Source organism: Cynocephalus volans, chromosome 15, assembly GCF_027409185.1.
Source record: "Cynocephalus volans isolate mCynVol1 chromosome 15, mCynVol1.pri, whole genome shotgun sequence".
Taxonomy (NCBI): Eukaryota; Metazoa; Chordata; class Mammalia; order Dermoptera; family Cynocephalidae; genus Cynocephalus; species Cynocephalus volans.
The window spans coordinates 92,191,955-92,208,226 of NC_084474.1; the positions used below are offsets into that span (position 1 = coordinate 92,191,955).

A 16,272-nucleotide genomic window follows, 5' to 3' on the forward strand; every position below is an offset into this window, starting at 1 on the left:
AAAAGTGGATTCTTCCAGAAAGGATGTGTTTTTTCCATAAGATGTCTGGTGTGTGTGTGACGGGGTACTGTCTGTCTAGGACCACTTTGAAATTAATTAATAACTTGAGGTTTGGAGAAGGCATTTATGGAGTGTGGTTTGGGACTGCAAATTCATGGGAAGGACAATTTGGGTTGATATCAAAGGGTCAAGATGGGGCAATTTTATTTCCACTCATCTAGTAGGGTGGAAGGAGGATTATTTTTAGTTCACCATTTACTGAAAGTGTAATCCTTTGGCTCCCACATTAACGGGAAGCAGTCTCGATCAGACTCCCCACCTGGTGGGCCCTGGCCTTTGTCTTCCTCCAGTTTGCAAGGCTGCAAAAACAGACGATCCTGCTTTGGCAAAAGCCCTGAAAATGAAAGTTGGCATCCATGCTTAACTCACCTCTCTGGATTTTGCCTATACAAAGGTCCTGGGTTGAGTATTTCTGACTTTCCTGCCAGCTCACGGATGCACTTATAAATGGTTTTTTGTTTGTCTTTTAGATAATTAACATTCTTTTTTGTTGTTTTTCGTAGAATGCTTAGTCTGGATCCCTAGTCTAGGTATCATCTTAAAATCCACTTGTGGTCTCTATTTATTTGTCTTAATCCCTGAAGACATTGTTCAGAGGCCTCAGGAGCCAGGTGGTCACATACATCTCACTTTCTTCCCTGCTTAATGGGACCAGAGCTAGCTCTTAAGATGTCATAATGACAGTGCTTTTCTAGGATGGCAGGCTCAGAGGCCCAAGACGATGCTCGAATCTTTTGAAACCATCCACAGGTCCGGCCTTAGCTTGAATACCTCTAGTGACAAAGAGCTCACTCCTTCATTATGCATTTCCCGGTTGAGCCTTTGTGATATAAATTTCTGCCTTATACTTCTTCATGTTACCTAACAAGTTAACCCATGCAGTGGGCTCATGGAGCACAACAATGCTGTGTGTTAAGGGTCTCAGGAGAATGGTGAAATTTCAGGCACATGACAGGACATGTAGATGAGATCTAAAAGAAAGGCAACGGGAAGGGTAGGAGAAGGGACCCAGTATTTATTGAGAAGTTGCTCTCATGTGCTGGGAATATCGAGAAGATTAAATCAAACTTAATGTAAAAGTGTCCATGGGATAAGTATTTTTTATCTCCATTTATTCAGATAAAAACATCAAGGCTTAATTTAAATAACTTTTCTGAGGTCACAGAGCTGACAAGTGACTGGGCTGGAATTCAGCTCCTCAGACATCTTCTGGATCTTTGCTCTTCCTTGTGAAGGGGAGGCATGGGCCCCTGGAAGAACCAGGAGGATGTTGAGCTGTCACTGGGACACCAGTCCCAGGTCCTCCAAAAGCTCCACAGCCATAATGATTTAAATTGGCTTGCCACTCAGCATCAAACACGGCTAGAGTTTTTCCACATTAGCTTTTCTAGGATTTTATCTGGATCTGGATCTGGATCTATATCTTTATCAACCTATTATGCTTTTGAAAATGACGTGCAACATTACTAAAGTCCCCCTGACCTGCGCCCCCATTCTGACAGCAGATGAGTTGTCACCTGCACACCCAGACAAGGTTGCTATTCTAGGAGACGTGCATATTCCTCTCATCTTTGAAACATGTTTTTGTAGACATATTGTAGTGCCTAGAAAATGAATAACTTTGGGGGGTTGTTTACACAAGTGGGTTGGGCTGTCCCATTATTCTGCGAGGAGCTGTTTCACTCACAGCACATTTGAGGGTCTGTTCGGGTTGACACGCACAGTTATTGCTTGTTCTGATTAGAAATAACCCGAGGGGCCAGGCTGCCCTGCTCTGCAGTGTCCGGGAGGGGAAAGCTGCAGAGGCCTGCCCAGGTCCCCATCCCCTGCTGCAGGTGGACCTTCCCAGGTTGCTTTCCTTGCAGAGTCATGAGCTATGGGTGAATAATGACTGTGCTCAAGAGATCAAGGGCAGCTGGAGCCTGCCTGCCACACGCCCCAACCCTCTACATCACAATGCATCTCCATCTGCTGGGCTGAAGCAGGAGGCCACAGATGGGCAGCCAGAAAACCCAGTCCCTGGACCTGGAGGCTGCAGGGTGATCCTGCTCCCAGTGAGGGGGAATTGAATTGGGCCCAGAGTTTCCAGTCCGACATGTCTCTGCCCCATGGCAGGCCCAGGTAGCCCCTTCTTGGCTCTGCCTATTTGGCCAAGTAGCCTTGGGCAAGCCTCAGCCCTGCTCCCTGCCCCACAATATTCCCTGGAACTTTCAGTGCCCCAGGGACTCCCAAGGCTGGCATCTGTGGGTTCTGAGGGCTGTCTGTCCTCCCTAGGAAGTGGGGAGCCCTGTAGTGCTCGCAGGCAGCAGGCTGGCAATGCGGGAGTTTCCACAGCCGGGTGTAGCCCCTGGGGGCGGCTCTCAGCATCTGGTGCACGACAGCCCCAGCTCTCACCGCTGGGTGGGATGGCCACTCTGCCCCAGGTCTCCCTGTAGAAGCCAGTGCCAGGTTCCCACTCTACTAGTGGCCCAACAGTGCTCCCTTAACCGGCTGTGTCCCTTCCCTGCGTCTCAGCACTCCCCTCTGGGTGGCCCCCGCACTTCATAGACAAACTCCTTGTGCCCGCATTCCTGTTTCAGGGCTCACTTAGGGGCACACTAACCAAGACCACAGCCCCGTCCCTTCCTGGGCCCTGCGGAGAAGCCAGGCTTAGCCAGGAGGCTCTCCACAGTTCCTCCAGCTCTGGGCTCCTAGACAGAGGCCGATGGGGAGGGAGGGAACCAGACCTGGAAACAGGGCCAGGTTGGCCCTCATGGTAGCTATGTGCGATTTGAAAACAGCACCCCGCCCCAAGGCCAAGGACCACTGAGCAGCTGCGGCAGGACTCCAGCCCACGAGGCGGGCCCTTGGGCAGCAACAGCCTGTGGAGGTGGCGGTGGTGGTGGGGCCAGGTGCTTGCCACGCCGGGGACATCCTCAGGCCTGGGCTTGCACCCGAGCACCCTTGAGGGGCTGTGAACATCACCCTGAGGCTGAAGGTTTTCTCCTTGGGGTGACACTGCTGGAGCAGGGGGCAGGACCCCATCTGCCTGCCCAGGCAGGCTTCTGACCCTGCTCTGCTGCTTCTTCCTGCTGTGTGATCCAGGCTCTTGAAAACTCAGTTTCCCATCTGTGACGGGGTCAATGCCCTGCCCCGGGCCCAGGTGAAGTGTCCAGGCCACAGCTGGCACAGGAAGCTCTCCACGAAATCTGTCCAGTGACCCAATGGACACCGTGCTGCCGTCCCCTGCCACTTGACTGTGAGAGTGAAGGTCCTGGAAAGTTCTTCCCTGACCTGAGCTGGAAGCTTTCGAGGGAGCTATTTTAATTAGGGACCCCAGATCCTACATGCCCCTGGGCCCCACAACCACCCACCTATTGACTGTCCATCCTCCTCCATCCCCAAGTGGCAGTGCCTCCCCACTCCTGGGTGGCCTTGTGGAAATGGGGGTGGGGTGGGGCCAGGAGCCTCAGCCGCTGCTCTGCACCGTGCGCCCCCCCGAACTGCCTCAGCAGTTGACCCCCAAATTCTGCTCAGACCTCATGGTGCCTGGGCACAGGTGGCACTCTGCACACCTGCAGGGGTGAGGGCTGCAGGGGGCTGTGGCGGGCACCAGTGGGGACAGGGTGTGTGGAGCTGCAGGGTGACCCAGAGGGGAGTGAAAAGGAAAAGGAGGCGGGCTCACAGGGGGTCGCTGGGGTCGCCTGTATGGACCTGTGCCCAGGCTTCTTTGACCTGCTGTTGCCTCTGAATGTTTTCATGAGCATTTGCGTGGCGTGGGAGGAGGGGGCAGATGTCGTGTGGACCTCATGAGAGAAAACAGGAGGCTGAGATGGCCAGAGCCATGATGGACTCAGAGTGGCCAGGGACCGCGGTGGGGGGCTCAAGAAAGTGTCCTGAGGGGGTTGCAGAGCCAGGCCCAGAGAGCGCCCAGCACGGGGAGGGGTGGCCTGGGAACCCTGGAGGGGTTGTGGGGACAGAGCCCTGGGCAGGGCCAATGCTGCTGGCCACCACTTGGCCCATGTGCTGAAACCCCCACCTGAGTCGGAGACTGATGGGGGTCCTGACCACACTGGGCAAGCAGACGGAAGGACGCAGAAGGGGAGCGAGGCAGGCCCTTTATTGAAGAACTCGTCACAGACACGACACCTGGGCCTCAGCACGGCGGAGCCCAGTGGGGAGGCGCAGCCGGAAGGGGCCCCGGGCTTAGGGACAGCCATGGGCGGGGCGCTCTCGGCATCATCCATCCTGCACCACCTATGGCACCGTCTCTCCTGCCAGGGCCACCCATGTGCACCTCAGAGAAAAGAACCAGCCCCAGGGGATGCCAAGGGCCAAGGAGGGAGACGGGCTGTCCAGGCCGTGCCCATCCTCACACTCAGCTCTTCTTCCTGTGGCCAACGGGGACTGCCAGGGGACGGAGCACCCTCTGCTGCGTGGTCCCCAGGTCACAGGCGCAGGTGCAGGGACGCCCAGGCCCGGGCTGGGCAGGCGCCATCCCCCGGGTGTGAGTGAACAGTGGTTTCTGCGCAGGGGCCTGTGAGCAGCGTGGGAAGGGGCGAGGGGGCCGCGGGGGCTCAGGCCTGTGCCTCCAGGGCGCGCACGTGCACGCTGGGCAGGCAGAACCAGGATGGTGGCAGCTCCTTGCTCCTGCTGTCCTCATGGAACCGGATATGGAGGAAGAAGTCACCCGCATAGAGGAAGAGAAGGGCCCCGAGGCAGGCAGACTGACCCAATGGCTTCACCTGCGGGAAGGAAGAAGAGGCATCAGCCAGACCAGTGGCACCGACCACCCAACACCACCAGGAGACCTCTGCCCTGAACCTGCCCGGACATGGGGGCAATGGGAGGGGAGGGCCACCAGGCTCTGCTCCTGTTCCCCCTTGGCCCAGTCGCTGCGCCTCTCTGAGCTAACATGTCCCTCCCCACACTGTCTGGGGTTCAGTGAGAACAGGAGTGTGCAGGCAGCATGGGGAGAGGCCAGGGAAGGCCAGGGCGGCGCGAGGCTGTGCTGAGCCTGCGGAGGGGCTGAGCAGGCGGGCTGGGAGGTGGGGCAAGGGCTTGAATCTGCCCTCTGGGACTTCATCAGTCCCTCTGGGCCCAGCGTGTGGTGACCTTGGGGTAGGAAGGACACAATGATACCATAGCAGGATCTGACATGCACCAAGCCACATGCTGTCCTAGGCACAGCTCATGCACTGTGTCGGGCGCTGTGGCGTCAACACATGTGGACCAGAGAAGCCTGTGTCTGCCCACCCATGGCAACTCTGATGCCCACCTCCTGGGGAAGGGGGGTGACGACCATGAAGGCCTGGGCTGCATGGCCAGGGGCTTCGAGATCCCCCTGCACTCCACCACTCACCGCATCCAGGTAGAAGGTGCTGGAGCCCACGAAGGAGATGGTGTCATGCAGGTCGTAGTTGTGCACACCGTTCTGGTGGTCCTGGAAGGGGACCACGGTGAGGGCAAAGGGCCCTACGCTGCGCGGGCTCCGGTTGGTCAGACGCACCTCCAGGCGCACGGGGTCGCCCACCTGGCAGGCTGCTGCCGCCTCGCAGTCACATAGCTGTCCGTCCACCAGCACATCTGCAAGGGACGGCAACACAAGACCATCAGGGGCTGTCTTCTCCCATCAGGGCTGCCAGCCCCTCTGTGCCACGCTGTTGCTGGGGACACAGATGTGTGACCAGCCCCTGATCTCCCAAAGTGCTATCTGCTGGAGACAAGCATGGAGGCTAGAACTATAGCCAGGAATCTGCACCAAGCTGCACGGAAAAGGCCCTTGGATCACATGGGGGTCTGGGAGGGCCTCCTGGAAGCTCCTGCCACAGCCCACCAAGAGGGGTCTCACTATGGAGCTCTCCAGTGAGTCAGGGGCTCCCGTCCAGGTGAGAGACCCCGAAACTGCAGGGGTGAGAACAGTGGAAGGGGCCCCGGGTGGGCTCCCAGGAGGGCAGCGGGGCAGCCGGTGGCGGCTGTGCCCCTGGCTGTGCCCCTGCTATATATGTGCCTATTCACACACACCAGTGCCTGCAAGTCAGTGTCAGGTGCAGCGGCCAAAGCTCAGCCAGAGAGAAGACTTCTCTGGGGGCAAGGAAGGCCGTTGTCATCCCCAGCACTGTGGGCCTCACCAGGCTCGCCGGGCCCCCTGTTGTTTATGTAAAATTATAAGCTTTTACACAACATTATAAAAACCTTGGAAAGTTTACAGAAGTAAATATAATTTTCAAAAAGTTCCACCTATTTCCAGCCCCTCGCCCAACACCACACTTAACAGCACATGCGCATCTCCCTCCAGCGCTTTCCTGCCTTTACGGCCATGTGGCTGCCGCGGCCGAGTCCAGTTTTGCCTTCTGCTGTCTTGGACTAGAAGAATTGCGTGTCCCATGTGCTGTAGGTTCTGTGAGTATGTTTTAAAGGCTGCAGAGGATTTCATCACAGAAACAAACTGCAGTTTATGTGCCCAACCACATTTACCTTGTGTCTACTTTTTTAGTGTGAAAATAACTATGACAAACACATTTCTACAATGAGCTTCGTTGGAAAACTGTGTTTATGTTCCTAGGATAGAGTCTGAAGATGGAATTATTGGGACAAAAGATAAAAAACATTTCTAAGGGTGGCTGCTATGATGTCAAACTGCGGAGAACGCAGCCCCAACGGTCCCACAGCTGGCTGACCCCACGCCCATCCCCCACCAACAGGGCAAAGCATTATTCATTCCAACATTTATTGCCAAGCCCCCTCACCCCCTGCTACACCTGCAGCCTGTGTGATGAGGGGCACAGAGATGGAACAAGTCCCAGTGTCAAGGCAGTTGACAATCCAGTGAGACAGAGGTCATCCAGAGCTGAGCCATTCTGGGACTCTGTGACAGTGCAGCAATTGGGTGGGGCTCACTGTGGGGCCCAGAGGAGGGGCCCTTCACTCAACACACATGTTGGGGGTGGCAGCAGGGTGGGCTTCCTGGAGGAAAGGACACCTTTCTCTTTTCCAATATTTGTTTTTAAGGCTATGATTTGCCCTCAAAACCTTGCTTTTGCTGCATCCTACATGTTTGGATATGCAGAGCCACGGGGGCTGAATCTGACCAGGCTGGGATAATCTGGGGGTCCTGCATCCCTGCCCACTGGCCTATCTGCAGCGCACATAAGTACGCTGTGCCTAGCACATGGCACACAGTCTGAAGACAGGCTCTTCTTTCTTCCAGCTGCTCTGTTCTGCTGAGCCCAGAAGCTAGGGCCAGTGGGACCTGGGCTTGGCCACTTCTATCTGTGGGGCCCAAGGCATGTCACTACACCTGCTAGGCCTCAGTTTCCTCTTCTGTAAAATGGGGCTGATGCCAACACTAACAGATGAGATGTGATAACATAACTTCTGTGGTACATGGACCTGTGGGCCACAGCATGAGAGAGAGGCATGTTCTAGTTCTAGGAACACCCCCAGAGGGGCTCTGTCACAGCAACAACCCAGCCCTCCTCCTGGCACACAGCAGTCATTTGAGAAATTTGTATCATGAGCCCCAGCACTGGCAGGACAGTGGCTTCTGTCCCAAGCCACTTGGTTTCCTTGTCTGTGACATGTGGCCCAGCACAGGAAGGTGCCCATCCATCCTTGGAGCCACACAGGCCAGGTCTCAGCAAATATTTCTTGAACAGTCAATGGAACCAGGCACTGTGTGAGCCCAGTGAATAAAGTAGGGGACAGAGAGAGTGTGGGTGGCCAGCTTGGTGCCGCTCCATTAAGGGATATGCAATTCTGTGCAAGCTGGCAGGATGGCTGGCTCACTGCAATTCTGTTCCCATCCTTTCTTCTGCAGAGAACTGTGCAGCCGCAGGGCAGCAAGGACTGGTCTGTGAGCCTCTGCAGAGCCGTGCCCAACAGCTATCTAGCCCACCCCTAGCCCCCGGCTCTGCACGGCCCCAGGGAAGACCAGGCTGATGACGCCCCGGAGCTGGCTCTCCCTGTGATCACAGCTCCCAGTGGGCTCTTGCCTTGCCACCTTCTCTCTAGGGGCAGGAGGGACATGTGTTCCCAAGGTTAGGCCGGGGGGCAGGGGTTGTGGACAGAGCCGGAACCTGAGCAGGAGGCCGGGCTGGGGCTCGGCTTTCCTCTGACCAATCGTTCTCAGGGAGTCCCTTTGCCAGCCTGAGCCTCCTTTACCTCATGGGCACAGCTGGGATAGTGACCCTGACCTCCCAGCCTGGAGGTGGGCCCAGCCAGGCAGTCCCTTCCCTGGGCTAGGGGCAGGACCCCACCCAGGGCTCACAGGTGCAGCCATGACCGCTGGCTTCTTTGTCCACCTTCCCACAGAAGGGCAACTCTCTACAAGGCCAGGGCCGCATCTGCCTTGCTCTCCACTGTGTCCCCAGTCTTAGGGTGACAAACCTCCCCAGTTCTCCTGAGGCCTTCCTGGTTGTAAAAGTCCACATCCAGGAAACCCTCAGTGCCAGGCAAACTGGGACAGTTGGTCACACTACCCCAGTGCCTGACACCCACAGTGACTGCCTGCCAAATGAATGAATTTCTGTGCTCAACAAGCAGCCGTCTCCTTGTTCCTATAGCTGGGGCATTTCCTACAGCTCCAGTATCTCAGGTCCAGGTGCAAGGGCAACAAGGCTTCCCATAACACTGGAGGAAAGCCAACCTTCCCGTAATGGGGCGGGGCAGAGAGGTCTGCTTTTCTCTGAGAGTATTACACGTCCTGAATTTAAAAGGAGGCCATGGCCTGTCTCTCCTGGGACCCAGGGGTGCTGTTTAGGAAATATGAGAAAATAAACCTAACAGTGACTTAATAGCAACGATGCCGATGATCGCGGCTGTCCCTGACAGTGGGTATGTGAGCCCAGCAAGGCTGTGCACAGGTAGGATTGGCAACACCGTCATCCCCCACAGCTGGATGAATCCCCCACAGATTCACTTCTCTGACTCCAGACCAGGACCAGCCGTGCCCCATCCTGGGAGAACAGAGGGAGCGGCCTGGCTTCTGCAGGGCCCGGCTCTCATGTGCAGCTCTGCTGAGCCAGGCTGCGTGCAGCAGCTGAGCCCGCAGAGAAGCCCGGGCCGCTCACCAGCAGTCTACAAGGTGGGTTCCACAAATGCCACGAGGAAGGAGCTAGGAACAAGTGATGGCACAAGTTTCTCAAAGACAAGCTGTTTCGGAGCAGTTTCAAATCACCCTTGAAAACTAAGAGCCACATGTGAATGTGTGCACTCCGCTAGGGTCAGCCTGGCCCTGGCCCCGTGGGGCTGGCTCTGCTCCCAGGCCACTGAGGCTGGCCTCAAGGAGGGGACCAGCCATAAAATGCTTGGGGTGGCAACGGAGTGGAGTGGTAAGTGGCATGACCCCTGGGCTCCCATTCAGACTGTCTTCGGTTTCAATCACTTCCTCACCAAGCCTCAGTGTCCTCACCTTTAGGTGGGATGATACCAGAACCATTTCACGGGGGGTTTCGTGAGGGGCAGCCCAATACTGACCACCATCGGCTCCACCCTCCCTGAGGAGGGGTGAGTCTGCAGTGGCAGGTGCAGGTGGTCCCAATGGATGGCTCTGACCCCACTCAGGATGCTTCTCCAGGGCCCTTCCTCACCTGCAGGGTGACAGTGAATGTGGGTGGAGGACGATGAGACTCCATGAGCTCATGCAGGACACTACTGAGAGGACGAGGATGCAGGGACGAGTCCTCCCAGCTGCTCCTGGTTTCAGCCCACTCTGACCACGACACATGCAGACCCACAGCCTCTGGGGCTGCTGTGTTCCCACAGAGCCACAGGTGGGCTCCTCCACCAGGGCCTGGGATGTTCCAGCCACAGGGAAGAGGTGGCCCAGGGAGGAAACAGAAGGGAAGTGACTGCCAGGGTCCCAGCCTGGAACCCCTCTCCTGACCTCCAGGTGGGGACAACCTCACAAGGTGGCCACACTTGTGCTTCCTTCCTCTGAGCTGCTCCAGGCCAACAGCAGCTAGAAGAGCCATGAGCTGAGGGACAGAATGCCTGAGGGTCAAAACTTGACCCCAAAACCTTCCTGAACACCCCATCCACCCACCCACCCACCCAAATCATCTTTCCCACCACAGGGGGTGGGCTGGTAGACAGAATGTGCCCACGTCCTAGTCCCTGGAACCTGTGAATGTGTCCCTTCACATGGCAAAAGGGACTTCGGATGGGGAGTTGATCCTGGGTCACTTGCATGGCCCCATGTAATCACAAGGGTCCTTATAAGGGAGAGGGGAAGGCAGGAGAGAGACAGAGATGAGGCCACTGGAGTGGGGAGATGTGGGAACACACTGCGCGGCTGGCGGTGCAGAGGGACAAGGGACCACGGCGTGCCAGCGCCTCTGGAAGCTGGAGGTGGCAAGGACACGGTTCTCTCCTCAGCCTCCCAGAGGAACGTGGCCGCTGACACCTGCTGGGCTCTGTCCTCCAGAAGCATAAGGTAGTAAATTTTGTTGTTATAAGCCGCTAAGTACGTGGTCACTTGCTGGAGCAGCCAACGACCCCAACACAGGTGGGGGCTGGGAAACTGCCACAGGCCACACGTGCTCCGAGGCCCGGGCAGCCTCACAGTCACCACCTCCCAGGCCCTCCTGGGTACAGAGCCAGCCTGGGCGGCAGAGGCTGGCCAGGGGCAGACGGGCATGGCCTGCACCCAGCCCCGTCTCTCCGAGTGAGCCTCGGTTTCCTCATTTGGAAGGGTGGCCCCTCCATCGAAAGGTTGCTGAGGGAGTGTCAAAGCCTCTGTGAAAGTGCCAGACAGAGCCAGGTGCTCCAGGGATGTCAGCTCCTGCCCGTCCCCAGCTGCTGAGATCACAGCACTCACCCACACACCACACCTTTGGGAGGCCTGGCTGGGGCTTGTGCTCCTCTGGGCAGCCTTGACTTCTCTGCCTGTGATCTAACAGACGTCACAGCCTGGACTTGGCTAAGGTAGGACCCTCCACTTTCTCCTGGAACCCCAACCCCTCAGGTCTTCCCAGCACCCAGCAGGACTCAGCATGTCTGGTGGTCCCGCACCTTGCCCAGCTGCATCCTCTCTGGCAGCTTCCTCTTGGGCTTCCCACTGTGACACTTCTCACATGCAACAGCCAGCACTGTAGTGTAAAAGTGCTGGTACGTAGTGTCACTCCCTTGCTTGGCCTTGCCTGGCCTAGGGCTTCTCTTTACACTCAGAATAAAAGTGTTGCAATCAACTTCTGACCCTTGCCTGGTCTCACGGTGCTGCATGGCTGGGGCTGCGTTCTCTCCGCACTCATGCTGACCCCCTGCTCTTCCTCTGGTTGTCATTCCTGCCCCGGGGCCTTAGCACCTGCTGTCCTCCCCACCTGGCCCACTCCCTCCTCACAGTCAAGTCTCAGCCCTTGGAGAGGCTGTCGCCAACCACACAGTCAGAGCCATCCTGTCCCAATCAGTTACTCTGCCACCCACTTGTTTTTCTCATGGCCCTCAACATCTTATCTGAAGTTATCTTGTTTATCCATTTAGTTATTAACCATCTGTGTTCCTCCTTCCCAGGAAGTGCCAGGAAAATTGGCACTTGCCCGTCTTATTCAGCACAGTGTCCCCAATACCCAGCACAGGCAGGCTCATAGCAGACTCTTGCTTATTTCATGTCTGTTGAACAAATGAATGAATGGATGAATGAATGAGTGAATGAGTTACCTTTAGGGTTGTGTGTCCCTTTCAAGCCCTCCACCAGGGCAAGGGTGGGGGGTACTGGAGCCACATCCCAGAAGTGCTTTCAGAGTAGAGGACTTTGGGACCATCTACCATGCACCCACCCTGGGTTCCCAATCCCAGACCTGCTCTCCTGGAGGAGACTGTTTATGCCAGAGAATCTCATATTGCAAGGAATCTGCTGGGAGCGGATTAGCCTCTTTTCTCAAGGCATTCAGTCGGGCCACAGTACATCTTTCCCTCCTGCCCCGGCCCCTGCTTCTCCTTCACATTTAATACTGGCCAGAGTCACGGACTTAATTCTGCCTGGGCCAGAATTCTTCCTGAAATCACTGCCACGTTTATGCAACGGCACGTTGACAAGCTCTGGCAGAAACATGGGCTATAAATAGAAGACGAGATGCAGAGGGCTCTGGAGGGCCTACAATGGTGGGGCACCTAGAGGAAGGAAGCTGCAGGCCGGCCTGTGCTCTGGCCAAGCGCAGCCACCTTGGGCCTGGGAGAACGGGAGGACATGCGTGCCTGGACGGGGGAAGGAGGGAAAGTGTGTCTGATGTGGCCCCGCCCACCCCGGCCAGCCACACCTCACACCCTCCTGGAAGGCAGAGAGAGCAGGTGTAGCCTTAACCTGTTTTGCATTTGGACACTGAGGCATAGGGAGGTGACAGGGACCACCCAGGCCTCTGTGCAGCCACAGGGAAGCAGGCCCAGTACCTGGTCCTGGAACACTCGTGCACTTGGGAAGGCAGCCCCCAGGGGGATGCTCGGTATGATGTGGTCAGGTGGGGATGGTAAGCACAGGGCGCCCCTGGAGGAGAGGCGCCTGGGTGCCCATCATCTTGGTTCTTAGAATCAGCTGCAGTGCTGAAGTCCTGCTTCTGGTTTAGCCTCAGTTTCCCACCTCTCACCCAGGAGGGGCTGGAGCTGTCCTGACCTGTTTAGGACTCAGGCTCCTGCAGGGCAGACACAGGGCTAGTTGAGGTCCCATTGCCCTAGGAGGGACATAGGTAAGGAGGATGCAGAGAAACAGCCCTGGGAGGCTGCCACGTGCATGTTGCTCCAGCCAGAGGTTTCTGTGATGAATGGGCCCCAGGGGGAGGCAGGTCCCCCTGCACCCACGGCTGCCTCTCCCTCCAGCGCAGTGCTCCTCGTGGTCACTGTGCTGCTTGGTAACAGTGGGGCCTGCCCTCCTGAGCATTCTCTGAACTCCAGGCACCATTCTAAGGGCTTCGTAGCTACTGCTCATAGCTCACTCGGTCCTCAGAACAGGCGTTAGGTGGGCCCTATCCTTGTCCCACTTCACGGTGGCACAGCAGCTGGCCCAGGTGCAGAGTAGTCAGTGCTGAGCTCCTCTGGAGCCCTGGGCTGTGAAGTCTGCGCTGCTGCTTCTTTCTCCCAACAGCTTTACTGAGTGTAATTCACAACCGCACAGTTCACCCATTTAAAGTGCACAGCCCAACGGTTTTTAGTATATTCACAGATATGTGCAACCGCGGTCAGTTTTGGAACATTTCCATCACCTGAAAAAGAAACCCCACACCCTTCAGCCAGCAGCCACCTCCCGAACCCGGCCACCACTGGTTTACGTCCTGGCTCTGTGCACTTCCCGCAGTGGGCTTTCACGTAAATGGAGTCACATAGCGTGTGGCCTTGAGAGACTGGCCTCTTTCACTCAACTTCACGTCTTCGCAGCTCCCCCAGGCTGCAGCATGTGTCCGCACCTCCTCCTCTGCGATGGGAGGAGAGGCCACTGCAGGCAGTGCCCGTTCTATGGATCATGCATCAGTGCAGGGACATTTGAGCTTTTTCCAACTTTGGCTATTGTGACTGATGCTGCTGTGTCTGTAGACAAAGTTTTGTGTGGACCCAGGTTTTGTTTCTCTTGGGGGTGCACCTGAGGGAGGAATTGCCGTGTCAGACAGCAGCTCTGTCTAACTGTTGGAGGAAGTACAGACTGTTTTCCCCAGCAGCTGCAGCGTCCCCACTCCCCCCAGTACTGCAGGAGAGTTCCCGTTTCTCCACACCTTCCACAACACTTGTTATCGTCTGTCTTTTTGGTCCTAGCCATCCTCGTGGGGGGGAAGTGGCTCCTCCTTGAGGTTTTCATTTGCTTTTCCCTGATTTAACTGTGCCCAGCCATGCTGCCCTGGGGCCCACCATCCCCTGGGCAGACAGGCTCCCCTGCACCTCTGCCAGGCTGGGACAGGAGTTCTGAATGGCCCTTCTGTGCCGTGTCCTTTACTTGCTCCATCCATAAGCCATGAGAACCCTCTGGAATCCCATGCCCTTTACCTCCACTGTTCAGGTGCTCCCTTCATTTTGGAGCCGGGGCTTGACACAGGGCTGGGTCTTACTTTGGAAGTCTTTCCCCTCGAGCATGGCGGAGTGCAGTTTGCACAGTTAGGGACCAGGCAAGTCAGAGACCATCAGAGAGGGTCAGGACCCGACCCCCCATCAAAATACGGACCAAGAGGATGGCCACGGGCAAGAGACGGCACCACCAACAGGGCAGCCAAGAGGTGGGGTGGGGCGGAGACCAGATCCCGAGGACCAGGAGGTCAGGAATGGACCCTGCAGCGTCCGCAGCTGTCTTTGCAGTCTGTCCGCTCTGTGCTGATGGTGTGGGTGGAGAGGGCCAGAGTCCTGGGCCCAGGGCAGGTGGATACTCCTGGCACCCAGGAGAACAGCTCCCAGGGGCAGGGGCTCAGGTCAGTCTACAGCAGTGGTTCTAAACACCAGTAGACTTCCCAGGAGACCGGCCTGGCCGCACCCTGGGGAGACAGGTTTCCTCCACCTGGGCTGGTGCTGAGCACATGTTTCTGGCGTGCTTGTACCCAGGGCTGCAGGTCCCATGCACAAACCATCTCTGTCCCGTGTCCCGCGTCCTACTCAGAGTGGGCAGCTGAGAGAGAAGGTGTGGAGGACGGTGGGCAGGGCTTTTCCTGAGAAGGAAACATCTCAACTACCGGCTGGCCCCAGGTCACATGCAAGTCACCTTTCAGTGGCAAAGAGGAATGATCCGAGAGGATTTCTTGCCCAACTGGCTTGCTGAATGATCTGCTCATTTCTCCTTCAAGGCACACCTCTCACAGCCAGCAGTTGAAGGTTTATTTTTCCTCCAGAGCTCGAAATCCCAGCAAGGATGTCCTCCCCTGCCTCACGCCGAACTCCACTCTCTTGCCTTTGGTGACTACGAGAAACAGGGGACTAAGCAGACTTCAGGCACAAATGTCTAACTTGGGATTTTTAAAAATGTGAAGACTTGGGAACAATGCAGTGAGTGGGAATAAATGAGTGAAGACCTGGGGACACAGCGAGGCAGGTTTTCAAGGCTCCACCGAGCCGCTACAGCTAATGCATATTTACATTTTAACTTTCAGAAGACACACAGTTTTCTAGTCCATGTAAATCTTGGGTGGTCCTACATTTTAGAGCCAAATTTGATTCAGGCAAGTGTTGGCTTCAGAACTAATCAAGCAGCTTTGTCACTTTCTAGAAGAAGTTTGTACAGGAAAAAGAAAAACAGCCCAGAAGGGAGCTCAGCCAGGGGTCCCGGTGGGGTCCTGCCCCCTGCTCAACACCTTTCCACCTTCCTTTGAGGGAAAGCACTAGCAGATCTAGTATAAAACCCTGTAGTTTCCAATTATCCAGTAACAATTGGTGTGCTTTCTGTACTGCCAATGTAGCTAGTTGCCAGGTAGTCAAGCAACCAGCCTAGCATGTTTTCCCTCTTTACTGATGAAAGCCAAGTAAGTGACCTTTTCACTTTGACTGATAGGAAGCTCAGAACCAAACGTGTAACAACTCAGGACCATCCTGGCCCTTGGTAGCTGTATTTTAGTCCCCACGGTCAACCACCACACACATGCACTCACAGGTAGACACGCACGCACGCAGCAACATGCACATAGCCTCCTGCACACCTGCCCCTCCCAGTCTTGACCGATTATGCCACATGTGGTTTCCTTTGATGCAGATGTTTTGTATTTTATCTTGCCACTTTATTGCATATCGAGAGTGTGGAACAGAGGTTAGAAGCATGGATAATGCCCAGGAGGTGGGTGATGGTGACAGGAGTGAGGGTCTAATGCAGAGAGGCAGTGCGCAGCCTGGGCAGGGGCCTCTGTCGGGTGTGCTGAAGTGCGAAGCAGGCTCAGGAGTGGCGCCATGGTGTGAAAGACGGGCAGACAGGCTCATTCTGTCTCCCCCAGACCCAGAGCACTGCTTCCTGGGAGCCCGAGGCTCGGCTCTCCAGACTGCCACAGACCTAGTGGTGACGGACACAGGCTCTCTCTCCCCCTCCGCAACTGTCAGGGCAGCCCTCTGCGGAGCCACAGCCTCGCTCTCCATCCACCAAATGGCATGCATTCTTAACAGTTATTGAGGTAGCTAATTAGTTCATAAACCAGAATGCCTCTTTCCTCTGCATCCGGGGAGGGGAGACTGTGTTCAAGACCCACATGTGTAATTACCCTCAAGTCAAGAACAGCTCCTGAGGAGCCGTTTGGCTCTCTTGGGTAAATAATTTACTTTTACAACTTTTCATTAAAGATTAAAGGG

The 16,272-nt window shown here is 56.1% G+C and overlaps 1 protein-coding gene across 6 annotated transcripts in view; it reads right to left on the reverse strand.

Annotated features, from left to right (window-relative positions):
* Positions 1-4,146: 4,146 nt before the first annotated feature.
* TRAPPC9 (trafficking protein particle complex subunit 9) overlaps positions 4,147-16,272 on the reverse strand; it is a 649,394-nt gene continuing 637,268 nt past the window's right edge. For all 6 annotated transcript variants that reach the window (XM_063079205.1, XM_063079204.1, XM_063079202.1 and 3 more), the window contains 2 exons: positions 5,402-5,625; positions 4,147-4,784 (listed from right to left, as the gene is read on the reverse strand). In XM_063079205.1, coding sequence (XP_062935275.1) covers positions 4,617-4,784; positions 5,402-5,625 — 392 coding nt within the window. In that variant the 3' untranslated portion in view covers positions 4,147-4,616. The remainder of the gene's footprint in view (positions 4,785-5,401; positions 5,626-16,272) is intronic.